Source organism: Cnephaeus nilssonii (assembly GCF_951640355.1).
Source record: "Cnephaeus nilssonii genome assembly, chromosome: 20".
In the NCBI taxonomy this organism is placed as follows: Eukaryota; Metazoa; Chordata; class Mammalia; order Chiroptera; family Vespertilionidae; genus Cnephaeus; species Cnephaeus nilssonii.
Window position 1 is genome coordinate 39,383,957 of NC_137091.1, and position 27,606 is coordinate 39,411,562.

Genomic DNA, 27,606 nt, shown 5'->3' on the forward strand with positions numbered 1-27,606 from the left:
AGGTTCAGGAGCAGAGGCAGAGACAATAACAGATATTTTCCCAACTGAGCTAAGTGCTGAGACCAAGGGGTGTCTGTGGGGGAGGCATGGAAGGCAGGCTAGAGGGAGCCCTGGAGGGGTGGGTGGGGCCAGTTCTGCAGGGCTGAGTGGGGTTGGGGAGTGGCATGCTCACAGGTGCAGAGGCCAGAAAGTAGCTGGCACGGGAGGATGGGGTGGGGGTGGGGGGGCAGCCAGAGGCTCAGGAATTTGGGAGCCAGAGCAGCCTTGGTTTGTTCAGAGGCTGGACTTGGTCAGAAGCAAGCAGTATGTCGGGAACCTACTCTGTGTAGGCTCTGGGCTGCATCTCTAACCAGATAGGCAAGGAGCTTGTAATTTAGGGAAGACAGTCCATTAATAAGCAAACAGGGTCTCCTCCAGTAGTGCTAAGAAGGATGTAAAACAGGGTAATGGGCAATGAGAGAGAGGACCATGGGGTGGGGCGAGTATGGCCTGGAGGGCGTTGTGGGGAGGGCCACAGGGGTGAGATGTGAGGGAAGCCTCGAATGGTGAGGAAGAGCAGGGGAGGAGCAGGTGCAGAGGCCTGAGCCTGCTGTGTTGAAGAGCAAAAAGCCGCCGCTGTGGACTGGAGATGAGTAGGTGAGGGGAAAGGCCATGAGGGGAGGCCAGTGGGCAGATGGGTTTCAGATCATGTAGAGTCTCTTGGCCGTGGAAGGGTTTGGTCCTAGGTGCAGTGGGAAGCCACCAATGGATTTTAAGCAGGGCCTCCCCCTTTGGGTTGGGGGTTATGAGTGGCAACAGGGAAGCCAGCGAGGCTGATGCTGTTGTCAGGAGAAAGCCCGGTGGTCTGGGCCTGGGGGTGGAGGTGGAGAGAAGCGGGCAGATGGAAGGAGTGCCTTGGAAGCAGAGCTGCTGCCCTTGCCACGGGAGGAGACGTGGAGCATGCGGGAAAGAGAGGCAGGCGGCCCAGGCAGGGCTTGGCCTGAGGCCAGGTCTCAGGAGTGGGTGAGGAGGCTGGTGAGCGAGCCAGGGATGGAACAGAAAGGAGCCAGAGCCCTGCAGGCCTTGGCAAGTGGGCTCCTGAGCACCTGGCCTGGAGACCCCCGGGTCCTTTGGACCCCTTCTCCGAAATGCCACTGCCTCCTGCTTTCTGAAATGGGGACTCGGGCCCCCAGGAGGGCCTTGCCAGGACACAGCTTCCCTGGGTGCATAAAAATAATTGGCTTCCTATATTAGCTGTGATTATTCTCGACAATTCACATGTTAGTCATAAAAGTGGCACAAGAAAGGGGGAACGCTTCTTACTCTCAACAACTAGGGATTCCCAAGGGTATTCTCCGAATCCAGCCGTGTTCTGGGCCTTGCCACGCGCCACTGCCTCTGAATTCGGCTTGGGGCTGGGCCACTCCGCTTCCCAGTCATACTGCGGCGGTGCCACCTCCCCTCGCCCTGGGTGAGTTGTTGGCCTGTGCGTCTCTCTCTCCTCTTGCTTTAGCTTTTGGCTCTGTCATCACATTGTCTTGGAGGCCTGACCCTGCATTTCATTCTGGTCCCACGAGTTCTCTCCTTGACCTTGGTTTTGTTTCCAGCCTGTGCCACCTCTCTCTGTCCGTGGTTATCTTTTGGACCTGTGCCTGTCTCCCCACCTGGGTTCTGCCGGGGCCTGTATTACCTCATGTGCTCTCAGTCTCAGCTCCTGTGGGCTGAGTGCATATCGCCCCGGGGCCAGTGGTCCAGGACCTTGACTCTTAGTTCAGCCCCAGAGGGAGGTCTCTGCTTGGAGTCATTATGCCTGGAAGGGACATCCTGGGAGCTGGGTCCCAGCCCTCACCTCCATTTTACAGAGGCCCATAGATGTGGAAGCCCCTGCCTGAAGTCACCCAGAGCTCAGGGCAAAGCTGGGGATCCTCGCTCCGCACCTGATCCTTCCCAGCCCCCTGCCCTGCTTGGGCTGTCATGTATGTACGCATGTGAGGGCCACGTGTGCGAGTGCGGGCGCTATGCCTCTGGCAATGCCTGCTCTCCCGTGCGTCTCCATTCCTCCGCACACTTGTGTACAGGGCGCGCATCTGTCTGCCTGCATCTGTGTGGGCGGTGCGTCACTGGTCAGCCTGTGTGGGTATGGCATGGTGAGCTCACCGTGGTGGTGGTGCAGACGTGACCATGCACAATGCTCACATGTGCAGGGTGTGTGTGTGTGCGCGTCTCTGGGGGGTGAGGGGAGGGTATGAGAAGTGCCAGGTTTTTTTCCCAGCCTGTGTCTGCCCACAGCCAAAGGCCAGCTAATGTCCACTTGGGCCAGAGCGAGATAGCCCTTTTGGAGCAGAGATTCCAGGTGTGACAGCCCCAACCTTCTCTCTGTCTCACCCGGCCCCACCCCCACCATTCCCCATGTCAGACCTGGACCCCAGGCTCCACTCTCCCGAAGTCAGGATCTCAGTTGAGCTGGGCACTGGACCTGCTGCTAGCGCCCCCCAGGGGCAGGAGAGTAGAGGCGATAGCCCTTGTCTTTACTCGCTAGTGCCTTTGCCCCTCTGAGACTCAGTTTCCCCATCCACAGAACAGGGCTAGTAGTGGCCCTGAGGGAGCCGGTGGGAGAAGTACATGGGGTGGTCTCTATGCAGTGCTGTCTGGCATGGAGCCTGGCAGAGGAAGCATGTGACAGATGTTGCCTGTTGAACTAAGACAGAAGAAGCCAAGGCCCCCAGAGGGTCCTGAGTGGGTCGGCGTGCAGGCATCTCAACTCCAATCCCCGGTTCTCTCCAGGACCCCGGAGTGGGGGGTGAGGGTCAGCGGCAGGTTTTATAAAGCAGCACGTTAGTGATGAACTTGACAGGGGTAGGAAGGACTGAATGGGGCAGGGCAGCCGGGCAGGAAACAGGCCGCAGGAGCTTCTTCCAGCAGACGTGGGGTGACGAGGATCCAGGCTCCTGCCCCGTCCTGTCCTCGTCTCCTGGCCTCATTCGGCTTCTGATATTCTCTCTTAGTTGCTCTCTGTGCGTTTCTCCCTGACTGCCCATCTGTCTCCCTACCCACCCTCTGCCCCGCCCTGCTTCCCCTCAGCAGAAGGCAGACCTGGCTGTGGCTGCATTCACCATCACAGCCGAGCGGGAAAAGGTCATCGACTTCTCCAAACCCTTCATGACCCTGGGGATCAGCATCCTCTACCGAGTGCACATGGTACGGTTCCCGTGGAGACACGGAGGCGGGAGGCAGGGGCTGGACCTGGGCAGGGCCAGTTGGGCTCATGGGCTGCTGGCGGTGGGGAGCAGGGGTTGGCATTCAGCTCAGGTCAGGGTGGCTCGGGGTCTCACTCCCTCTCCCCACAGGGGCGCAAGCCTGGCTACTTCTCCTTCCTGGACCCCTTCTCCCCTGCTGTGTGGCTCTTCATGCTTCTTGCCTACCTGGCCGTCAGCTGCATCCTGTTCCTGGCTGCCAGGTGAGCCCACTGCCTGCTGCCTGGGAAGAGGGGGCAGGGAGGAGGCCTGAGCCGGGGCCCATGAATTGACCTGCACGTTCTGTCCTCTGTCTGCACCATCCTTGGCCTCCACCCGGGGCCTGGGATTCCCCGCACCCTCCCTTCTCCCGTCCTGGCCCTGATTCTGCATTTCACCCTGTGGCTCTGACTTGCTCTGTGGCCCTCTCTTTGGGCCGCTCCCCTTCCCATTCTTTCTGTCTTTCTGTTTCCCTGCGTCTCTCTCTCTGTGTCTCTTTCTGCCTCTTCTCTGTGTCTCTCCATCTCGGTGTGTGTCTCTCTGCCCCGCCCCCTCTCTCAATGTGTTTCTCTTCCCACCTCTTCTCGTGTGTGTGTCTCTCTGTATCTTGGTCTCTTTTCCCTCCGTTTCCTGTCTGTCCCCCATCTCTCCTGATCACGTTGCTCTGTCTCGTTCCTGTTTCTCTCTTTTTTCTCCCCCCACCTTCGGCCGCCTTCATCCTCCCCCACCACGTCTCTCTGCAGGCTGAGCCCCTACGAGTGGTACAACCCACACCCATGCCTGCGGGCACGCTCCCACATCCTAGAGAACCAGTACACGCTGGGCAACAGCCTCTGGTTCCCCGTCGGGGGCTTCATGCAGCAGGGCTCGGAGATCATGCCCCGGGCGCTATCCACTCGCTGCGTCAGCGGAGTCTGGTGAGAGGCTTTCTGTCTGCCGCCTGGGACTGGGAGGGGTCACTCTGAGGCCTGGTTGGATCCTTGGTCCCCACTGCCAGCTGTGTGCCAGGGAATGGGGTGGGGAGAGCTGAGCCCCAGCTCTGCCACTCACTACCTGTGTGACCTTGGATAAGCCATATTTTCTCTGCATGCCTCAGTCTCCTCATCTGGAAAATGGGGATCAGAACGCCCATGGCTCAGGGTGTAAGGATTCAGTGAGGCTATTACAGAAAAGTGCTTCTGCTGACATGAGGGGTCACGATCAGAGTGGTACCAATGCTGTCGCTGTCTCTGGCACAGAGACAGAATCCTTGAACCCGGACATCCTTCACTATCCTGAGGCCAACGCCCAAACAGGGACACCTGGTTCCTCAAGTCCTATGGGGAGCCAGTAGCTTGGACAAGCTCTGAGAAGCTACATGTCAGAGAGCAGACATCAACTTATGGTGTCTGGCTCACAGTTTAAATTTTTAAAAAATTAGTTGGCACCATTTAAACATTGGGCAAACTCATTCACAAATCCAGATTTCTCTTCTAGAAAATTCAGCTCTGGTGGCGCTCAGCTGGCATTTCCACCTGGCGTTGCTGTCTGTTCCTTCGGCCTCGTCCCCTCGCCCCCTCCGGTCACATCTGGCCTGGCCTCCATAAGCACTCGAGTTTGCTGCCCATGTTCCAAGTAGCACCTGTACTTCGTTGCAGATCGTATAACTCTTCTCACCTCCTTCCCCTCATTAGACCCACAGAAAACCGAGGAGAATGCCTAGGAAAGAGAATGTTCTCCTAGCTTGTTAGAAGGCAGACCCAGAGAGAAGGAGTGATTTACTACAGAGCATGCATTCGGCTAGAGGCAGGGCTGGGCAGGGCCAAGCCGGCCCTGGTGCCACTCACACCAGCCAGCCCTTGGGCTGCCTGAGCCCAGCCCTGCTCCCTAGACCGCTGGTGACTCCTCCAGGTCAGTCCCAGGCATCAGGCCTTCTCACGGAGCGCCTCTTCCTCACCTCCTGTCAGTCAGAATTCCTGCACAAACAGTCACTCGGTCAGGCACTCGGGTGAAGAGTAAACAAGGAGCTGAGAATAAACAAGTAAACAGATACATAAACACAGGGACGTCATATTTCATGCCAAGAGTATGTGCCAAAGATATTGTCTAATTCCCAACTTGTTTAATTCAAGACTAACCGTAATGGTAGCAGGTGTTTCTCGCTCCCAACTAAGAGGGACTAACTACCACAGGGCCTTGTTTGCCATTCATTTGGTCCACTGTCTTCGAAACTTTTGAGTACTGATGGCTTTTTCCCAGCCTTTTGGGATTTACTTCATTTCAAGTCTTCTACTCTGTATTTGTTTCCTAGTGCTCCTGCAAAAATCACAAATTTAATGGCTTAAAGCAACATAAGGTTCTGGAGGTCAGCAGTTTGAAATGGATCTCACTGACTAAAATCAAGGTGTCCGCAGGCCGGTTCTTCTGGAGGCTCCGGGGAGAGCCCATCTCCTTGCCTTTTCTAGCGTTTAGGAGCCACCTGCGTGCGTTGGCCCGTGACCCCTGCCTCCATCTTCAAAGCCAGAGCCAACATCTTCAAGTCTCTCTTTCTGTCTCTGACCTCCTCCTTCCGCTGAGATTTCACTGCGCCCACCTGGCCAATCCAGGGTTATGTCCCCATCTCCAGACCCTTAACTTCATCACATCTGCAAAGACCCATTTACACTGTGAGGGAACATACAAGCTCCAGGGATTGGGGTGTAGACATCTTGCGAGGGGGGCTTCCTTCTGCCTACAGTGCACCCCGAGTGAAATTCATTAACACTTTCAGTGTAATGACGTATGAGATGCACGTACGCTGTGGTAGTGAGGAACCAAACCCGATGCAGTTTGAACAGAGAGAGCAGTAGAGAACGGGGTGCTCGGGGGTTGGGGGGGTCCGTCTGAGGAGGTGACAGGCTGAGTCTTAAAGGCTGAAACAGAGGTTCCATGCCACGGAGAGGGAGGCGCACTCCACACAGGCCTGGGGAGGCACGTGTGTGAGGAGGTGGCTGAGAGGGCCTGAGACCTCATCCCAGGTCTGGTGGGGAATCAGGGACCTCCTCTTTGCTGGCCATTTTGGCTTCTCCAGCTGGGCAGTCCCTGCCCCTGCCCATCGCTGTCCCCAGGAAGTTCCCAGTCACACCCTCCCTCCCTGGGCCTTTGACCTGGCTCACTCTCATTTCACCCCGAGTCCTCCCACACATTGGCTCGTTCAAAAGATGTCTCAACAGGTAGCTATTAATCTTCAAACGTGACCCTGGCCCGATGGTTGGGCAGGCAGGGCCAGTGGCGGGGTGGTCGGCGCAGGTGCCAGTACCCTGTCAGACTTGGCTGCCACCTCAACAGCAGCAGCTGGGCCAGGACCCGCTGCCGGGGCTCCTCGTCACCAGTGTCCGGTGGGGCCACAGCCACCTATGGCCACACCCAAGGGCTGGTCAGCATTCAGCACAGCTCCGCCGCGGAAGTCAGTTTCTGAGCTGACTCAGTGGTCAGGCTCTCCCGCGGTCACTCCCAGGACATGAGTCCTTGGACCTTCCTCTTTCCTACTTTCTCATCAGTCCACCTAGGTGGGCTCCCAGGCGTGCCTTTGGCTGCTCCTGTGCCATTGTCCTCAGCTCCTCCTCAGGTCCAGTTGCCCTTTCCTCATGCCCTCTTGGCAAGAAGCCCCCAAACTTCAGGTCTAGCCGTATCTGGATTTCCACCGGGGTCACACGGGACCCCTTTATTGATATGGGGTCAATACCCCCTCTTCGCCATCTTCCTCCTAGGAACCCTTTGCTGATTCCTTCCAGTTTCCACCTGCGTCTTTGGATCCTGTTTCATTTCACCCTTCGCATCTCACGAATTCCCTCCCTCCTCACCAGTGACGCCCTGTTTACAACAAATGTTCTGTAACATCCCCTTTCCCACCCCGATGAATTTCAAGGGTAATCTATCTACCTATATATGTGATTTACCAAATCAATAAAACACCCTAATTGTAATACAGAAGGAGAAAAGGGGAAGTGATTTATGATAAAGCAGCCGGCTAGCGGTGCGTAATCGCCTGGGTCGGACGATGTGAGAAGACTGGCTGCAGCAGTCAGGTGCCTACATGTAATGCGCATGTGTAGTCACAGAAGTGAGGCCATTTAATAGAATTATGTCAACCCCTGAGACGACACGGTGAAATAGTCGGTGAATGAGTGCGTTTGTACAAATACAAACGTGAAGGTGGCGCCTGATGGATGCAGCTGGTCCCAGTGTCTTGACTTGGTGACTCAGGTACCACGAGCAGGGCTGTGCTGTCAGAGATGCAATTTCCCCAAATGGTGAGCAGTTCTTGGCAAAGTTTCAAACAAAGCAGCACCGAGTTCTTCCTCAATTTAAGTAATAGGTGCATTTCTAGAAATTTCAGTTTTACCCTCAGTGGATAGAGCATAGCCTATGAACTGTAAGGTCCCGGGTTCGATTCTGGTCAAGGGCACGTGCCTCGGTTGGGGCTCATGTGGGAGACAACCAGTCGATGTTTCTCTCTCTGTGTCTCTCCCCTTTCACTCTTTCAAAAAAAATCAATGGGAAAATATCCTCGAGTGAGGATTTTTTAAAAATTTAGAAATCTCAGTTTCTATTGTAACCATGTAAAAATACTTGGGTTTTTATGTACCGAGGAGATGGGTTCAGATAATCACGGGCGGATTTTCCCTGTTGTGGAGACTGGGCTGCATTGTCAGACACCTGATCTCGGCCACTGACACCAGAGGGCCCCCTCCGTCATTTCGACCACCAGAGTGCTCCACACCTAAACAAGCACCTTCCGCGGGGGACCACTGCCCTGTGCTTCCGGGGCCGTATTACCACCCCCGCTGGGGTGCCCGATGGCCTCCTCAAAACTCAACTTGTCTAAAACAGAGCTCACATCCTTACTCCGAAATCAAACTCCCCATCGACTCCCCTGCTCTGTCTCGGTGAGTGGCCCCTTCTTCTCACCTACCCTGATCCCACCCCCAGTCAGCCACGCTGTATTTTCAGGGTCTAGGTGGTCCTGGTGTCTGCCGGGCACTAAATAATTTTGTCTTACCTGAATGACAACGTTGCCCCGTGGGGTGGGTTTGGAGAGAATTGGTTTCGGAGAGGAGGTATCAGACTGGGTCTGTGTGTGTTGGGTTTTGGTTTTGGTTTGCAGGAGGCTGTATTATTCCTCTCTTATCCTCCTCTCCAGTGCCTTGCACAGTGCTGTGCAAGTGTGCTCAGCAAAGAGCAGCTGCTGTTTTCATTATTATTATTATTATTTTTAAGAATAGTTTATTGATTTTTAGAGAGAGGAAGGGAGAGGGAGAAACACTGATGTGAGAGCACAACATCGATTTGCTGCCTTCTACAGGGGTGGGGGCGTCGAGCCCGCAACCAGGGCATATGCCCTGACCTGGAATCAAACCAGCAACCTAGGCCCGACCAACTGGGCCAGGGCTGTTTTCAATATTATCTGCTGGAGGAGGTGTGGCCTGGGAGGCCCTCTCAGGCCCCACAGAGCTGTACCATCTGCAGGAAGCCTGGCCTCTCTCCCAGGTAGTAGGGCAGAGAGGGCCAGATCAGAAGGACTGACTGCCCTTGGGTCCCGTAGGCAGGCCAGTGGGCACCTCTTTTCCCGAGTCAGTTCTGAGTCACCAGGACAGTGAGAGCACACACTTGCACAGATGTAACTCAACAGCCCTGTGAGGAGGGGCCCACAGTTGTACTCACCTCACTGGTGAGTCCCAGGTCACGCAGCTTGGCAGGCATGGAGCCAGATTTGGGGATTTTCCAGAGCTCTATTATTGATTTCTAGTTTAGTTCCATTGTGGTCAGAGAACATTCTCTGTAGGATTTTACTCCTTTGAAATTTATTGAGACTTGTTTTGTGGCTCCACGTACCGTCTTTCCTGGTAGCTATTCTGTGTGCACTTGCATAGAAGGTGCTGTGGGCGGGGCAGTGTTCTGTAAATGGCAGTCAGGGCCAGTAGGCTGATAGCGTTATTCAAGTCGTCTGCGTCCGTGCTGATTTTCTGTCTACTTGTTCTGGCAATTATTGAGAGAGGCGTGTTGAAATCTCCACCTGTAATTGTGGAGAAATTGTATCTATTTTTCTTTTTAGTTGTATCAGTTTTTGCTCCATGAATTTTGAAGCTCTATAAGTAGATGTGTAAGTGTTTAGGATTGTTAGACATAACAATGATGAATTGATCTCTTTCTCATTATAATGTCCCTGTTTATTCCTGGTAACAGTCCTTGTTCTGAAGTTACCTTTAATATTGATATAGCTATGCTTTCTTATGCTTAGTGTTTGCATAGTATATCTTTTCCCCATCCTGTCACTTCCAACCTCCCTATGTATTATATTTAGGTCCTGGAGCAGGGATTGGCAAACGTTTTCTTTATCAGGCCAGATTGTAAATATTTTAGGCTTTGCTGGCCATGCAGTCTCTGTCGTAACTACTCAACTCTGATTGCAGCGTGAAAGCAGCCTTAGACAATACACAAATGAGTGAGTGTGGCTGTGTTCCAATAAATCTTTATTTATGGACACTGACACTACAATTTGGATTTTATATGTCATGTGTCATGATATATGACCCTTCTTTTGCTGTCTTTTAAATTATTTTAAAATGTGAAAACTATTCCTATCCTGTGTACCAAAACAGATGGCCAGCCAGATTTGGCCTGTGGGCCATAGCTTGCCAACCCCTGATTGAGACCTTTCTTGTAATTGTTGGTATGGTCAGGTTTAAATCTGCCAGCTTACTGTTTTTCTTCTATTTGTCCCATCTGTTCTCTGTTCCCATTTCTCTTTTTCCTCCCTGCTTTTGAATTTATTGAGATTTAAAAAATTCTGCTTTATGCCTGCTTTTGACTTTCTATACTTATTTTATTTTTCTTAGTAGTTGCTCTGGGTTTACTAGATGCATCTTTTATTATTACAAACTACTCTCAGGTAACATTATACCACTTCACAGAAGATGTCAGACCCTTACAACAATGTACTTCCTTCCGTAACTCCCTCTCATCCTCTGAGCTACCGTTGTCATGTTTTTACTTCTACTTACTTTGCGAACCCCCCAGTACATTAGCTCTGTGTGTGTGTGTGTGTGTGTGTGTGTGTGTGTTTACTTCAACCGTTAATGTCTTTTAGAGAAATTTTTAAAATGAGGAATATGTCTTTTATATTTACCCACACATCTACCATTTCTGATGCTCTTCATGCCTTTATAGACTTCCAAATTTCCATCTAATATTTTCCTTTTACCTGAAGAACTTCTTTAACATTTCTTAAAGTGCAGGTCTGCTAGCAGTTAGTTCTCCAAGCTTTTGTTTGCATGAAAAATTCACTAGTGTGTTTTATTCTTTGAAGGGTCTTTTTTCTGAACATGGAATTCTAGGTTGGCAGGTTGTTTTCCTTTCAGCGTGCTGTGGCATTGCCTTCTGGCTTGCACACTTTCTGACAAGAAGCCTGTCACGCTTATCTTTGATTCTCTGAGTGTAATATATTTCCCCACTCATGGCTGCTCTTTAGATGTTCTCTTTATCACTGGTTTTCAGCAAGCTTATATAATAAAATAGTAATATGCAAATTGACCATCACTCCAACACACAAGATGGCTGCCCCCATATCGTCAAAGATGGCTGCCCCCATGTGAACACAAGATGGCCTGCAGGGGAAGGCAGTTGGGAGGGACCAGGCCTGCAAGGGAGGACAGTTGTGGGCAATCAGGCCAGCAGGGGAGGGCAGTTGGGAGGGACCAGGCCTGCAAGGGAGGGCAGTTGTGGGTGATCAAGCCTGCAGGGGAGGGCAGTTAGGGGTGACCAGGCCGGCAGAGGAGGGAATTTGGGGGCGACCAGACCTGCAGGGAAGGGCAGTTGAGGGGGGACCCAGGCCTGCAGGGGAGAGCAGTTGGGGGGACCAGGCCTGCAGGAGAGAGCAGTTGGGGGGGACCAGGCCTGCAGGGGAGGGCAGTTAGGGGCAATCAGGCTAGCAGGGGAGCAGTTAGGCATCAATCAGGCTGGTAGGGGAGTGGTTAGGGGGTGATCAGGCTGGCAGGAAGAAGTGGTTAGGGGCAATCAGAAAGGCAGGCAGGCGAGCAGTTGGGAGCCAGCAGTCCTAGATTGTGAGAGGGATCCCAGATTGGAGAGGGTGCAGGCTGGGCTGAGGGACACACACACCCGTGCATGAATTTCGTGCACCGGGCCTCTAGTTGCTTATAATGTGCCTTGATGTGTTTTGTGTGTATGTCTGTTTATTCTACTAGGGTTTATTGAGCTTCTTGAATCTGCACCTTTGTTTTCATCAAATTTGAAAAAAAATTTTGGCCATTACTTCTTCAAATATGTATTTTTTCTGTTATTCCTTGTCTCTCCTCTTTCTGGGACTCCAGCCACATATGTAAGGTCACTTGATATTATTCCTCAGGCCACTCAGGCTCCGTGCTCATTGCCAGTCATTTTTTCCTTTCTGTGCTTCGTTTTGGATAGATTCTTTCACGTTCTTCCAATTCCCTGTTCCTTTCTGCTGCAGCATCTAATCTGTGTAATCCCTTCCACTGAAATTTTCCTCTTAGGTGTCGTATATTTCATTTCTAGACGTCCCACTCACTTCTGTTTTATATCTCCCACCTTTCTCTGCATTATATTCATGTTTGTATTTATATCCTTGAGCATTCTGAACATTTTTATAAAAGCTGTTTAATGTCCTTGTCATCTCTGTCAATTCTGGCTCTTTTTCAATTGAGTGATTTTACTCTTGGTTACAGTTTCCTTTGCTTTTGTATATCTGGTAATTTTTTTAAAGCCTCACCCGAGGATATGTTTATTGATTTTAGAGAGAGAGAAAGGAATGGGGAGGAGGGGAGAGAGAGAGAGAGAGAGAGAGAGAGAGAGAGAGAGACAGAGAGAGAGAGAAAGAGAAAGAGAGAAACATTGATATGAGAGAGAAACATCAATCAGTTGCCCCCATACGCACCCCGACCAGGGAGCAAACCTGAAACCTTTTGGTGCATGAGATGACGCTCCAACTGAGCGACCCAGCCAGGGCTATTTGGTAATTTTTTTATTGGGTGACACACGTTGTGAATTTTACACTGTTTACATTGTTGAAAGTACACTTCAAACGAGTCTTGGACTTTTTCTGGCAGGCAGTTAAGTTACTTTTAGATTATTTTTATCCTTTCCAGGCCTGTTCTTTTGGGGCAGGTCTAACGTGGCCTTTATTCTAGGGCTAAGGTGACTTTATTTCTTTGGAGTCTCTTCTGAATGTCTCATGAATCCAGTGAGATCTCTCGACTCTGACTGGAGGGAGCTCAAAAGATTTTCAGCCCTGGGAATTGTTCTCTCTTTGAAAGGTGTTCTGTCGGGCTGCTGGAATTTCATCCTGTGCGTACAGACTGATATTCAGCCAAAGACTCACGGGGACCCCGTGAGACTTCTGGAACCCTCTCTGTGCAGCTCTCCCCTTGGGCTCTCTATCCCGCAAATCCCAGCCGTCTTGATTTCTGATCTCCATCTCCACAATTCAGCGAGACTGCCAGGCTGGGCTTTCCTTCCTTCCTGGCACTGCAGCCTGTGATTAAATCCACCTAGCAGCCTTGGCAATGACAAGGCTCGCTTCATTTATTTATTTTCCCTCAGGGATCACAGTCCTGTGGTGCCTGTTGTCCTATGTATTTAAATGGTTTTCTATATTCTGTCTAGTTTTCTGGTTTTTCTTTTTTTAAAAAAATATATATATTTTATTGATTCTTCACAGAGAGGAAGGGAGAGGGATAGAGAGTTAGAAACATCGATGAGAGAGAAACATCGATCAGCTGCCTCTTGCACACCCCCTACTGGGGATGTGCCCACAACCAAGGTACATGCCCTTGACCGGAATCGAACCTGGGACCCTTGAGTCCACAGGCCGACGCTCTATCCACTGAGCCAAACCGGCTAGGCTAGTTTTCTGGTTTTTCTTGGTGGGAGAATACTCCCAGACCACCTTATTCTCCTGTATCTGGAAGGGGAAGTCTCTGGAAGCGATATTTAAACCTGGAGAGTCTGGCTCCAGAATCTAGGCCCCCAGTCTCCCACTAATCAGCCGTCACTGAGCCTTCTAGCTGCCAGGTCCCTGAGGGGCACCACCAATGGGGCCCATGGCCACGGGCAGGGTGGCAGGGTGGCTCCAGCTTGTAGCTCACCCCTCCCACCCCTCAGGTGGGCCTTCACCTTGATCATCATCTCCTCCTACACGGCCAACCTGGCCGCCTTCCTCACCGTGCAGCGCATGGAGGTGCCTGTGGAGTCGGCTGACGACCTGGCAGACCAGACCAACATTGAGTATGGCACCATCCACGCTGGCTCCACCATGACCTTCTTCCAGGTGGGCCCCCGAAGCTGTCTGGGCTTGGTGTTGGGGTCCCCACCATGCATAGCAGCTCAGAGTGGGGCTGGGCGGGGCCTCCTGGGTCAGAGGAACTGATTGTCCTGAAGGTCGGGGAGGCCAGGGAGCAGAGGACACACTCGTACTCTCGTGAGGAGTCTGCTGTCTGGCTGGGGAAACTGGACTTTCACCCAAGGAATAGGGGAAAGGAAGCAGGTGCGGGACCCGATGTCAGATCAGTGCTGGACAGGCCAGTGGGGTCCTGGAGGCTGCTAGGGTCAGGCCTGCAGAGAAGAGGGAAGGCCCTTCTAGTGCGTCTTGGGTGGTGGGAAGAAATCAAAAGGAAAGCAAGCCTGGCGGGGAGGTTTGGGTGAGAGACTGCAGAGGCCTCGAATGCCAGGGTAGGGCTGAGATTGGACCCTGTAAGCGGGGATGTGGGAATGATTGAGGGGTGACCCCTTTAAAAGCTGGACGTTCCCTCTGGGGCAGGTGGGGGTAGACAAGTGGGCTGGAGAGAAGGCTGGTTGGGCAGTGGCCGCTGGCTGAGGTGGGGGTAAGCAGGAGAGGAGGGGGGGGTGAGTTCCCAGGTTTCTCGGGTGGGTGGCGGGACCAGCTCTCAGGTGGCAGCCATTGGAATAGGGTTGGGAGGTGGCCGAGCCAGGGGGCAGGGTCTGTGGGGTACCCAGGAAGAGCAGAGTCTGGGCCTCAGATCAAAGAGGGAGAGGTGGATGCAGGAGGGCGGGCGTCAGGGGTCGGGGCAGGAGTAGTCATTCCCAAAAGGTTCCCGCCGGGCCCATAGGAAGTAAGCTGTCCTGTTCAGCATGGACCAGGTCTTCCTGAGCCAGACTGGGCCCCGGGTAGATTTGAGCCTCGGGTAGATTTGAGGGTTGAGCATCTACTCCCGGGTTCTCTGAGTAAGGCCTGGGAGCACTGGGAAGCCAGGGCTGGTGTTGAAAAATAGACCGTGGCCCCTTCTTCCCAAGTCTTTGGTCCTTGGGGTCTCACTGGGCTGGGGGTGTGGGGTGTCTTGGACCGCGCCTTGAGCCGTCTGTCCATCTGGCTTCTCCTGTCTTCCTGTGCTCTCCTCGCTCTCTCTGGGGTTGAGGGAGACCTGCTGGAGGGCAGGGGACATGGTTCAGGGGAAGGGCAGCGGTGGAAAGCCCCTCACCGCTCCCCCCGTGCCACTATGTCCAGAACTCACGGTACCAGACGTACCAGCGCATGTGGAACTACATGCAGTCGAAGCAGCCCAGCGTGTTCGTCAAGAGCACGGAGGAGGGCATCGCCCGCGTCCTCAACTCTCGCTATGCCTTCCTGCTCGAGTCCACCATGAACGAGTACCACCGGCGCCTCAACTGCAACCTCACCCAGATCGGGGGCCTCCTCGACACCAAGGGCTACGGCATCGGCATGCCGCTGGGTATGTGGCGGCGGCTGGGGCTTGGCAAGCAGGCCGGGCACAGGCTGGGTCTGCTATGGGGCCTTGGGCAGGTAACATCACCTTCCTGAGCCTCTGTGCCCTCAACCTGCGAAAACGGGCCTCGGAGCCATCGTTCCAGCCCCGCAGGGCTGCGGGGAGTGCGGGAGACTGTGCGGGTCAGCACATGGCAGGAGGTTGGCGCCTTCCCACATGGCTCCAGGGCCCCTCGAGGGTGAGGACCTGGTTTCATTACTTCAGATTCTCTGCACCAGACCCACAGCCTGGCTCAGAACAGGTGCTCAGAAAATGGCTGGTGGATACCGCTGGCTGCGGGGAGGATAGAAGAATGGGTGGATCGGCCAGCAAGACTTAGACATGGTTTTCCGGGGCTCAGTGCTGGAAGCTCACCACCAATATTGCCACCAAATGTGGGCATTTTTGCTTTTAAACCTTTTCATATGCTGCTGACTGCTGCGACATTTAAAGCCACAGGGACATTTTGAGACAGAGCCACCCCAGAAGTGGGTGCATGAGATGACGCAGTAACGTTTGACACGTTACCCCAAATCTTAGCTGCTTCGCAGCAGCGTCGGTGCTGTGCCAGGCAAGCAGTGTGGCCTGGTGCTTTGTGGGGACAGGCTCTGGAGTCACTGACCTGGATTCAAATACCTGCTCCCACTGCCCCCCCAACTCAGCTTCAGTGTCACCTGCCCTGGGGCTGGTAATACCTGCCTCACAGGATCACTGTGAGGCGTGAATACATTTCTGTAAACCAAGGTTCTGGCACATAGTAGGTGCCTGATAAACACTAAGCAGCCCACTCGCCCATATCCCAAGTTCCTGGCACTGGTCGATGCTTAAGAAGTATTGCAGTGAATGAAGAAATGAGCACAGGAGAGGGTAGGCGTGGGGTGTTTGGGGCCCAAGGGTGGTTTAAGGAGACAGGTGGTCCAGGGTTGGGCCGGGCAGAGGAGAGGTGTGGCTGGGCCGTGTGCAGGCAGCTGCTGGATGCTGGATGCTGGGACAACACAGCGGGGAGCTGGCAAGCTCCGCCCTCCTGTCCTCTGCTAGGGGCACAGACAGCAAACGGACAGTGACCACAGCTTTATAATGTGATGTCAGGTGGTGACAACTGCTCTGAAGTAAATTAAGGGGAAGGACTGACAGGGAGACGAGCGCTTGGTGTCGTGTTAAATAAAGTCCGTTAGAGAAGCCCCCCTGAGGAGGCACCACGTGAGCAGAGCCCTCAGTGAACTGAGAGAAGGAACATCCAGGCAGAGGGAAAGCTCGGGGGGGCGGGCTGGGGGTGTAGCTCCTGGAGGACCAGTCAGGAGGCCAGTGTGGCGGGAGCTGAGGGCGTGGGGGTGGCGGAGCCCCAGTGGCCGGGCCAGCGGCTAGGACCGTGTAGACCAGGAGAGGACTTTGTTCTCACAGCATCGGGAAGCCACTGGAGAGTTGTAAGTATGAGAGAGGCATGGTCTCTGAGTGTTTCTGAAACTGTCCCTCTGGCTGCTGTGTGGAGAAGAGCCTGGGTGGGGATGAGAGGCGGCGGCAGGGAGGACCACGGCCAATCTGACCTGGGGTGCAGTGGGCGTGGCTAGGCATGGTTGCAGGGGAGCAGTGGTCAGACTCAGAGGTGTACAGGGCAGACCCTGGGGACATGGTGGAGACAGGGAGCAGTGGGGGTCTGGTGGGCAGGGCTCGGGCCCCATGGCCGCTCGCCCCGTGTGCCGCCCAGGCTCGCCGTTCCGGGACGAGATCACACTGGCCATCCTGCAGCTCCAAGAGAACAACCGGCTGGAGATCCTGAAGCGCAAGTGGTGGGAGGGGAGCCGGTGCCCCAAGGAGGAGGACCGTCGCGCTAAAGGTCAGCCACCTGCATGTGTGCCCCCTGGGAGACCCTTCACAGCCCCGTGCCCGCACAGTTCAACCCCCGGCTCTCCCCCGACCCCCAGGTCTGGGCATGGAGAACATTGGCGGCATTTTTGTCGTGCTTATCTGTGGCCTCATCATTGCTGTCTTCGTGGCCGTCATGGAGTTTATATGGTCCACGCGGAGGTCGGCGGAGTCCGAAGAGGTGAGGAGGTTGGCACAGGGTGTGGGGCAGCAGTGGCGCCCAGGGTGGAGGGGCATGAAGACTGTAGCGGTAGGGGCCACACTGGGGGGAAACAGGCCGCGAGGAGGGGCCAGGGAGCCAGGGAGGTGAGGGGGTCTGGGAGAGTTCAGGGGTAGAGGAGGTCGAGAAGAGGAGAGAGCAGTTTGGGGGGCGAGTCCACAGGCATGAGGAGGACAGAGGAGGAGGGGGCAGAGGCAGCGATGAGGATGCGGGGAAAGGAGTGGGAAGGGGCACAGCAAGAGGATGTGGGGAGAGGCAGAGGTGGTAAGGCAAGAAGAAACGGGAGAGAGGCGAGGAGAAGGCAGCGGAACGAGCCTGGGCTGCTGACGGGGCTCCCGCTGTGTCCGGCCTCGGGTGCTGCCAGCCCCTCTCCTCCACTGCCAGGCCGTTCCTGCCCCGGCCCCTGCCCTCCTAGCCTGTCCGGACCTTCCCGCTCCCTGCCAGCCCAGCCCTCCTCCCGTCCTCACTGCTGGCTGATGGCTTTGCTTCTGCTCTCCTGAGCAAGTGCAGAGACCCCCTCCCTCCACATCTAGCTGCCGCCTTCTTTCCCCACGGCCTGGGAGTGACTCCACGGAGGTGAAGGTCCAGGCTCCTAGCTAAGGCCCCATCTGGCCCCATCTCCTCCCCTCTCGCCTTCCTGGGACACCCCCCAGCAGTTCTCTCCTTGCCTCCGCATCATCAGTTCCCTCTTTACTGGATCACGGCCGGCAGCAGAGCAATGTGCTGTCATTTCTCCCATCCTCAAAAAACCCTCTCAGGCCCACTTCCCCTCCCAGCCACCAGCCACGCCTCCCCTTCCCTGACAGCCTTGTGTCTCCCTGCTGTTCCCATTTCCTCTCCTCCATTCACTCTTGGACACACTCCAATCCAGCTGCTGCCCCCACCTCTCTGCTGAAGCCACTCTTGTCCCCAGCAGCCTCCACAGCGGAAATCCAGTGCCCGGAGCTCAGGCCTCCTCACACGTGAGGTAGCGACAGGCTTCAGCCCAGCCCATCATTCTGTCCTCAAAACCCACTCTTCCCCGCCCGCCTCGCTTTCCTCCTCCCTCCCTGCCACTGCTCTGTGGGAATTCTCGTGCGCGGGCCTGGAATTGCCTCTCTCCTTGGTGATCCCATCCAGCCTCGTGGCAAGACCCTCCATGCTGTGGACTCCTGTGTTAGTTATCTATTGCCACGTGACAAATTGTCCCCAAAGTCAGCAGCTTAAAACAGCAACCATATCAATTCCGTTGCTGTGGGTCAGGGACTGGGAGCAGCTCAGCTAGGCCGTTCTGGCTGCCCAGGGTCTCCGCTGAGGTCACGGACACGATGTCGGCTGAACGCTCTGCTGGGTGGGAGGAGCCACTTCTGGGATGGCTCTGTCTCAAAGTGTCCCTGTGGCTTTAAAAATTTTTTATTGATTTCAGAGAGGAAGAGAGAGGGAAAGAGAGATAGAAACATCAATGATGAGAGAGAATCATTGATTGGCTGCCTCCTGCAGGCCCCTACTGGGGATGGAGCCAGAAACCCTGGGCATGTGCTCTAACCAGAAATCGAACCATGACCTGGTTCATAGGTCGACGCTCAACAGTGACTCACACCAGCCGGGCATGCACGGCTGTACTTGTGGATTTTAATTTATGGAGGTGATTGAGTGATGACACAGAGAATCCGATGCCATTGAAGGAATATTTTTATTACATTTTCCAAGAGAAGGGGGTGCCCCACCATGCCACACAGGACCACATGGGGGAGCACAGGGTTTGTGCAGAAGCAGAAGGAGGTGGCGGGGGTGGGGTGTCACGGGACGAGGCCAGAGCCTTTACTGGGGTTTCCGAAGGAAGACAAGGCAGGGCAGGGCAGCAGCTTAGAACTGGCTGGTTTGGATAATGGCAGCCGGCTCTGGGCCGGAGGAGTGGTCTCCAGTTGTCTGGTGCCTGGTCCCAGGTGAGTGAGGGCAGCTTGATGTGGGGGAGGTACAGGAAGGGCGTGGGTGGGGTGTGGACTTGGGATTGGCTGGTTGCCAGGTGGAAGGTGGGCCCTTAGCCCTTTGCTATCTGCCTCTAAGAACTGGCTCCCTCTGGGAAGGGCAGTCTCTCCCCGATCAGCAAGGTTTTAAAGCTGTCAAAACATCTAAGATACAGAAAACAAAGAGCACGACTAATACACACATGCACATGCAGCTGGCAGGAGGCCTCAGTGCCTCGCACAGGGGCCGCCACAGGGCTGTGTGAGTGCCCACGGCGTGGCAGCTGACTTTCCTGGGTGAGTGAGCCGAGAGCCGGGCAGAAGCCCAGCATGTCAGCTGACCTAGCGTGTTCTGTTGGTCATACAGCAACCCGGACACAAAGGCAGAGGGGCTTACACGAGGGTGGGAACACCCGGGGATGGGATCTTGGGGGCTGCCTACCTTAGCCTCCAAATGTGTATCTCACAGGGACCTCTCCCTGAACCCAGGGTTTGTACTCGACAGCTCCACGTGGATGTCTAACGGACATGTAACGCAGGTGTCCAACATGGAGTTCCTGCCCACCCAGCAGGCAACGCGGTCATTCTGTTTGCTCAGGTCAAAATATGTGGCATTACCCTTCACGCCTTCCTCTTTCCCACCCTCTATCTGATCTCGGCAAGTCCTGTTGGCTCCACCTTCAAAATACTACACCCAGAATCCAACCCTTTCTCACCTCCACAGCCCCTCAGTGCCTCCCTGCTCCTGCTCTTGGCCTCCCTACAGTCTATTCTCAGCACTTCCCAGGATCCTGTGAGAGCACAGCCCCTACGCCAAGCTCTCCACTGGCTCCCATCCGACTCAGAGTAAAAGCCAAATCCTGGTGTCCTCTGGCCTCCCGTGAGCTGGCCATTGCTTCCCTGACCTCATCTACCTCTCTCCCCCTTGCACACCCCATTCTCCTGGTTCCTGAACCTTGAGCCACTCTCCCCTCCGCACCTTCGCCTGCTGAGTGGCTGCCTGCTCTCAGGCCAGGCTCCAGGGCACACCTCTTCTCAGTGAGTTTTCCCTAACTGCCCCTTGTTGAAATTCAGCCGCACTCCCCACCCACACGCCCCACCTCTTTTGCGGACTTTATTTTTCTTCAAAGCACTCATCATCGGCTCACATACCACCTGCGTTTGCATTTTTCTTTTCTTTTCTTTTTGCATTCGCACACTGGAATATAACCTCCACAAGGGCACACACTGCTGTCTGGTTCTCTGCTGTATCCACGGCCCAGAACAGTGCCTGGCACACAGTAGGTGCTCAACAAATATGCCTAGCAACAATGACAGCATGAGTCAGAGGCAAGAGATGGAAGGACTAGAGGCAGAAAATTTCAAGGGCAGATTCCGGAAAAAGCCCGCATAAGAACAGAGAGGGGGGAGAGAAGTGGAGAGACTGGATAGGTGAGAGGAAGGAACCAGGAGTGAAGGGAAAGGAGAAGAAAGGCCTGAGGGGGGGGGGGTGGAGAGAAGGGGGTGTGGAGAGAAGCTGGGGGTGGCGGGGAGGGCAGAGACCGACGCAGAGCCTGGCGAATGGGCGGTGACGAGGAGAGCGAGGGCCGGTGACCCCCTCGCTGCCCGCAGGTGTCCGTGTGCCAGGAGATGCTGCAGGAGCTGCGGCACGCCGTGTCCTGCCGCAAGACGTCTCGTTCCCGCCGGCGCCGGCGCCCAGGGGCCCCGACCCGGGCCCTGCTCTCGCTGCGCGCCGTCCGCGAGATGCGCCTCAGCAACGGCAAGCTCTACTCGGCCGGCGCGGGCGGAGACGCAGGCGGCGCGCACGGGGGCCCTCAACGCCTCCTGGACGACCCTGGGCCGCCAGGCGGGGCCCGGCCCCTCGCCTCCACCCCCTGCACCCACGTGCGCGTCTGCCAGGAGTGCCGGCGCATCCAGGCGCTGCGGACGTCCGGGACCGGCGCGCCCCCGCGTGGCATGGGAGCCCCTGCCGAGGCCGCCAGTCCGCCCCGGCCGCGACCTGGCCCGCGCGAGCTCGCCGAGCACGAGTGACCATGGGACAAGCAGGTGCAGGGACGAGACCGCCCCAGGCTCTGGCCGCCCCGCCTCCCCTGCGAGCGAAGAACCGGACTTGTGCCCTGGCGGCCGGTCGCCACGATTTTGCCTTGGGTTCCGGGTGAAGTCCGAGGCCCGCTCCGGAGCCTGCCTGCGCCCCCTACTGGAGTGGCCAGAGTGTGCGGCGGATCCCGCACTCTGCCCCCCACTGCGGACACGAGGAGCGCAGGAACTGAGAACTCCAGGTGCCGGGGACTGCGGGGTTATCCCCGGAAGCGGGCAGCAGTCTGCCAGGAAAACCCTGTCCTGGGACTGCTCAGGCTCCCAAGACTGGACGCAGCTCCCACTTCTGGAGGAGGGCCTCGGGGCAGATGGGTGTCCCCTGGCGCCCCTCGCCTCTTTTTTCTCTCTTTTTTGGGGGGAGAAACTTCGGAATTTCTATGAGACACCCCCCAGGGAGCGGGTCAGTTGGGCCCTCGTCCCTCCCCCTGCCACACCCCAGTCCCGTTGGAATAAAAAAAGAACAAAACCCCCAAACCCGGGGATACTCCGAGCTTATTTCCTGGGATCGTGAGGGCATTAAAGGCTTGGACCACCCAGGGAGTCTGCTCAAAAACAGACTGGATGGTCACTTTTGCACTCTCCATCCTTGGCCCTGCCCACAGCCAGCAGGTCAGCCCAGGTCCCGGCAGCTGGCCCGTCTCCACTGACCTCTCAGGACAAGGAGGCTGCGACAAAGACCCTGAGACAGATGGAGAGAGATGCGGGGATCTGGAGAGGCGGAGACACCAGGAAACACAGAAAGACAGAAACCAGATGGGGCTGGGGGAGGGGAGGACACGTGAACTGTTCGGAGTGGCGGTGCCTGGGGGCCCGTGTGGTGGCGGTGTGTGCCTAGGCAGGGATGATTGGCGACTTCGTAATCATGCGCATATGTGCGTGTACATACATCCATGAGGCCATCTTCAAACGTCTGTGGCTGACCCTGTGTGTCTGCTGAAAACGTACCTCCCAGCCCCCCAGAGAGGGAAGGATAAATCCCCGCAGAGAGGGAGAAGGGTGGGTCTGTTTTCTGTCCCTCCCTCCCCCGCCCTGCTGGAGGTTTCTGTGGAAACTGCAGCTGAGAAAGGACGAGTGAAGGTCACACAGCGAGAGCCAAAACAAGGCCGAGTAGGAGTGGGGGGGGGGGGGAGAATGGGAAGAGACCCAGATTGGGGGGGAGGGGGGAGAGGTAGGGAGAGACAATGAGGGCGCAGAGAGGGATAGGGCAGGAGAGTTAGGGGCAGATGAGGTGAAAGGAGAATGGAGGACACGAGAAGGATGGGCGGAGGGGGAGACAGATGAAGCAGGGAGGGTAAGATACCTGGGAATTGGGGCTGAGAGAAGCGGGGATTGAGGTGGAGCAGAGACAGGTGAGAGACAAGCCGCCATAGGAAACTGGAGGGAGGCCGGAGGGGACTAGCAGTGAAGCAGCCAAACAGGGACCGCGCGAGGGAGAGAGGCGGGCCCTGCCCCTGGGGCCCCGAGCAGGGAGCTGTCCGTTCAGCACCGGGCCGGCTGCAGCACTGCCGGCTCCCCTGCGGGGCCTGCCTTGGTAGAACGTGGGCAGGTCACACCCCAAGACACCGACATAGCACACAGCACCCCCAGTCTCCATTCAGCCCCTTCTGTGTCAGACACTTGCCCTCAGGGACAAGTGTGAGAGTGAGCTTGGGTCTCAACGGTTCTGTTGTCTCCACATCTCTCTCAGACTCTGATCGACGTCTCTGCCCTTGGGCCATACTGTGAGTCCGTCCAGTGACTGGAACACATTTGCAGACACTTCTAGTCTCTCCCAGTCTCGGTCCCAATACCACACTGCTGATCATCTCTGGGGTCTCTCCCCATTTCCGAGTCTCGCCCCCACCCCCATTTCTGCTCTGAGCCTCTCCAGTCTTGATCTTGGAGAGTCCAATTTTCTAAACGTCTGTGTCCCTGTGTCTCTGTCACCTTCACTGAGTCCTTCTGTTGCTCTCTCTCCCTCCATCCATTTTCTCATCCCTGTGTTTGCCAGTCTCTGCTTTTGTCCATCTCTGTCTGCCTCTCTCTGGTTCTGGACTCTGTGTCCATTTCTCCTCTGTGTGTCTCTGTCTCTAGAGCTGAGTTCCCCTGTCGCTGTCCATTCCCGTGACCTTCCCAAGTCTTCCCCCCCCCCCCCCCGGCCCCAACTTCTGCAGAGCACGATGCACAGTCATCAGTCTCACCAGGGTGGTGCCTGAGGAGGGAGTGCGTGTCTGGCGTGGGGTGTGGGGGATCAAGGGCTTCCAGACCCAGCTGGAGAGAGTAGGAGGAGAGAACCTAGAATCTCCTGGGACCCAGACATCTCCAGGCTTCTCTGTCTCTCCATCCCCTTCCCCGTGGTCCTGGCGCATTCCCGCAGGCCAAGGTGTCAGGAGAGGGAGGAGATATGTCCACAGGTTCTCTCTTGCTCTCCCAGGAAGGAGACAGAGTTGGGGAGAGGAGCCTGGGGTCCAAATACCTGGCTTTAAAAATGTGCCCCCCCCCCCTCTTTCCCCAGTCTCCATGGAGACAGGCCAGGTCTGCTGGCCCAGCCTCCTTTGCTGCATAGTCGGCCTCCCTGTTACCATAGCAACAAGGGATAGCAGAGAGGGAAGGGGATAGGTCAGCTTATGGCATAGGGCTGAGGCTCTGGGTGCTGGGAGAAGCCAAGAAAATGCCTCCCTGCCTCCTACTCTCTGCCCCCCCGCCCCAACCAGGCTCACACTGCTCCTTGCCTGTGAACACTCCCCTAAGCGGAGAGAGACCCACATTCTGAGAAAGCCACAGGGACAGGTTCTCTGCTCCTTCTACTCTCCTCAGGCAGTGTCTGGAGCGTTCCTCATAGAGGAAAGGGGTGGGGTGGGAGGCCATGACTCCTCGGGTTCCCGTGGGTGACTGCTGGGGTGCTGTGTGTATGTGGCAGCCTGGGGTATGGGTGCCGGCTGTGTGTCTGTATGTGCATACGCATACCAAGATGGATGTGTGCGGCGTATGGGTGGGGGCGTTGGGGTGTATTTGGAGGTGCCACAAAGGTGTACACAATAGCACCCCAATAGATGGTGTGTATAGCATGGAAGGTGTGTGGGATGGTGTCGAGTGATGTTTCTGTGAATTATTGTGCTGTGTGAATCCGTCATTAACAATTAGCAACCACAATTTGTCAATTTTGCACTGTGGACCTTTGTTCATGCCCAGATATACTGGGGAGAAGCGTATGTGATGGTGTGTGTGTGTGTGTGTGTGTGTGTGTGTGTGTGTGTGGTGTGACCGTGCAGCAGCGTCCACAAAGGCTCCTGTGGTGTCTGGAGGCAGTGTGAGGCGTGTGGGGTGTGTGGATGTGTGTGGGGTCTGTGGGTGGCATGGCTTTGGGTCTCTATGTGAGATGGAACGAGGCCAGATATGGTGTAGTGTTCTGAGGGGGTGTGTTCTTCGACATGGCACTTTATGACTGTGGTTGTGTTGTGGTGTGATGGGTGTGTGAGGTATGTGCTATGTGCATTTCATTTCTGCGTGTTCGTGAGACTTAGAGATCTGTGATGGGGCAGTGCAGTGTGTGTGTGAGTGAGGGTGCTGTGATGGGCAAGCTGAGGTGGGGTGTGATGGAGTGGTGCATGTGTGTGTCCCCAGGATCTGGGCTACCTGAGTGCGGGCCTCTGGTGGTGATGTGTCTCCTGTGTCTTACTGGATGGCTCTGCCAAGGTGGGGGGTAGGAGGAATACACACATTGAGGGGTCTCAGGTCTCCTCCACCCTCTGTAGCACCCCCTCCTCATTGTGGGGTCTCCCTTCCCACTTGTGCCCTCTGCAGCGCCCCCTCCTGAGCAGAACCCCACGCAGTCTCCAGCCGCCCCCCCACCCCCACTCACTGCAGACAGAGGTACTCTGGGCCCCCCGCCTTGCCGCGGCGGTTTACCGGGCTTTCCCCGCACCGGGTGTCCACCTCCCACAGCACAGCCCTCTCCCTCAGGGCACACCCCACAATGAGGGGAATTCCGGGGCTCTCCCTCCCTCTGTGCCCCCTCCTCGGAGGCGCCCCCACATTGTGAGGGTCTCTAGGTTTTTTCATTGCGGGGGATCTCCGGGATCCCCCTCCTGCAGCGTTCTCCCTTGGGGGGAGGCTGGGGGCGGGCAGGACAGCTGCAGTACCGGAGGCGGGGCCGCGGGCCGTTCGTCAGGGCGGCGGCGCCCCTGATTGGCCGGCGCCGGTCCCCCCCGCGGGCGCGGGCATATGAGACAGCGGAGGCGGCGGCCGCCGCAGACCCTGTGCGGTAGGGCTGACGGCCGACGGACGCGGACGGCGCGGGCGCTGCAGAGGCCCCCAGCCCGAGCCCGCGCCTGAGCCCACCCCGAGGCCCCTTCCCCGCCCTCCTCCCCGCCTGCGGGCCCGTGACCCCCGGAGCCGCCAAGATGGGGGTAGGTGCTCGGGCCGGCGGGGCGGTGCGTGCGTGCAGCCGAGAGGGTCCGGTGACATGGGGTGTCCGCGGGCCCCGGGAGCGCGCTGGCCCGGGCCGCGCTCGCTGTGTCTCCGGTGGAGTGTGCTTGGCCGCCTGGGTCGGGGTCTGGGGCGCATATCGGCGTGTCTCTGGGTGCGGGCCCGCGGGGCACGGCCCGGCCTCCGCACCCCTGCCCGCCCCGATGCCGTGGCATGCATGCCCAGGCTGGGTGCGCGCGTGTGCTGGTGCGCGCGTGTGAGCGCCGGGCTCTGCCGGGCCCTGGGAGCACCGCGTGCCTGCGATTGTGCAGCCCGGCGTGTCTGCCTGTCTGCAGCCGCGTCTGGGTGTGTCTGCCAGCTGGTGTTTGTGCCTGGGGGTGCGGGAGCCCCTCTGCTTCCCTGGCCGGGTGGGGACCCGATGACCTCTCTTTCTCCTTCCAGGCCTGACGGGGGGAGGGGGTCTCTGCAGTGCGGTGCAGTGCGGCCTGGGGCTGCGGCTGTGTCCAGCCCTTATCTGGGGGGGCAACCATCGGGGCTGGGAGGAGCAGGAGCACCCTGGCTGGGGACTAAGTGCCTGGCTGAAGGCAAACGTTTGCAAATGCGCGGTGGGAGCGGTGGGGGGCGGTGGGGGTGGGTGTCCTGCATGCCTGGCTATGCCCTTGCCTCAGTGTCCGTGTGTCCTTGTCTGTCTGCGAGTCTCTCCAACAGATGCCGCCTCCTTTTCCTGGCTGACCACCTGACCCCCAGCAGCCCTGGATTCCTCCCTGAGTGTCTGGGGGGCGGGTTGGGGGGAGGGTTGGGGATGGGGGCTGGGGGATGGGAGAGACAGGAGGGCTGGGCTGGGTGGGATGCAGAGGGAGGGTCTGGGTGGGAGAGGCTAAGGGAAAGAGAATATGAGGGATGGGGAGAAAGATGGCGGATGAACGCTGATGGGCCCAGGGATGCAGGTGGGGGATGGGGTTTCAGATCTGTGGATTGAGGTGGGTGAGGGGGGACAGGGGGAAGAAATGGGTGGGGAGAGGACTAGGGAGAGGAAGGCGGGTGGGAGTCAGGGATGCTTCCAGGTAAGTGGGATGGAGGGAGGGGAAGCCCTGGCAGATGGGAGAGAGGACTGAGGCTGAAGGCCGTAGAGAAGGAACTGTGGGGGGCGGGGGGCGGGGGGGGGGCAGGAGGGTTGGGGGGAACTTAGGAAAAGAAGTGGGGACAAGAAGAGTGAGGTGCTTTAGACACGGAAGCAGAGACAGAGAGACAGAGACATGGAAAGATGGAGAAAAATGCAGAGACAAAGAGATACTCCAAAAGAGACAGGGAGAAAGAGACAAAGAAAGAGACACGGGCAGAGAGACAGTAAGACAGAGAGAGACTCGGAGAGAAACTGAGGCTGAGAGAGGTGACCCAAGGACACACACGTGCTATCCAGACACAACCTGCGTGAGCCCGGGTGATGGGAAGAGGAGACAGAGGGCAACAGGGGAGGTCGGGGGAGAGATGCCCACCCAGACACCCTGAGGGGGAGGGACGGGCTGGCCAAGGTACCTAGACTGTGTGAGCGGAGGGCGTCAGGGAGGCGGACAGCACAGAAAATGGCAGGGAGCCGCAGAGCAGACCGCAGCGAGACAGGTGTGCCCCCCACGCCTGAAGGTGCTCCCGCCCTGCAGCGCACCCTCTGGGCCTCCTGCTCTCACTGGGGAAATCTCAGCTCCCCTCCAGCAGATGGAAGCCTGTCCCCAAGGGAGTCTGGTCACAGCAAGGGCAAGCAAGAGCCAAGGTCGCCCAGCCCCTCCTCCCTCAGACCAGGGTCCAGGCCCCCAGCCCCCTCCTCCCTCAGACCAGGGTCCAGGCCCCCAGGCCCTCCTCCCTCAGACCAGGAGTCCAGGCCCCCAGCTCCTCCTCCCTCAGACCCAGGGGTCCAGGCCCCCAGCCCCTCCTCCCTCAGACCAGGGTCCAGGCCCCCAGCCCCTCCTCCCTCAGACCCAGGGGTCCAGGCCCCCAGCCCCTCCTCCCTCAGACCAGGGTCCAGGCCCCCAGCCCCTCCTCCCTCAGACCAGGATCCAAGCCCCCAGCCCCCTCCTCCCTCAGACCCA

The 27,606-nt window shown here is 56.8% G+C and overlaps 1 protein-coding gene across 3 annotated transcripts in view; it reads left to right on the forward strand.

Annotated features, from left to right (window-relative positions):
- GRIK5 (glutamate ionotropic receptor kainate type subunit 5) overlaps positions 1–21,548 on the forward strand; it is a 54,744-nt gene extending 33,196 nt beyond the window's left edge. For 2 of the 3 annotated variants that reach the window (XM_079799910.1, XM_079799911.1), the window contains 8 exons: positions 3,064–3,177; positions 3,327–3,436; positions 3,956–4,129; positions 13,371–13,536; positions 14,731–14,956; positions 16,695–16,823; positions 16,912–17,033; positions 20,630–21,548. In XM_079799910.1, coding sequence (XP_079656036.1) covers positions 3,064–3,177; positions 3,327–3,436; positions 3,956–4,129; positions 13,371–13,536; positions 14,731–14,956; positions 16,695–16,823; positions 16,912–17,033; positions 20,630–21,049 — 1,461 coding nt within the window. In that variant the 3' untranslated portion in view covers positions 21,050–21,548. Of the gene's footprint in view, positions 1–3,060; positions 3,178–3,326; positions 3,437–3,955; positions 4,130–13,370; positions 13,537–14,730; positions 14,957–16,694; positions 16,824–16,911; positions 17,034–20,629 lie in introns of all 3 variants that reach the window. The other variant, XM_079799909.1, reaches the window with a different exon arrangement.
- The last annotated feature ends 6,058 nt before the right edge of the window (positions 21,549–27,606 follow it).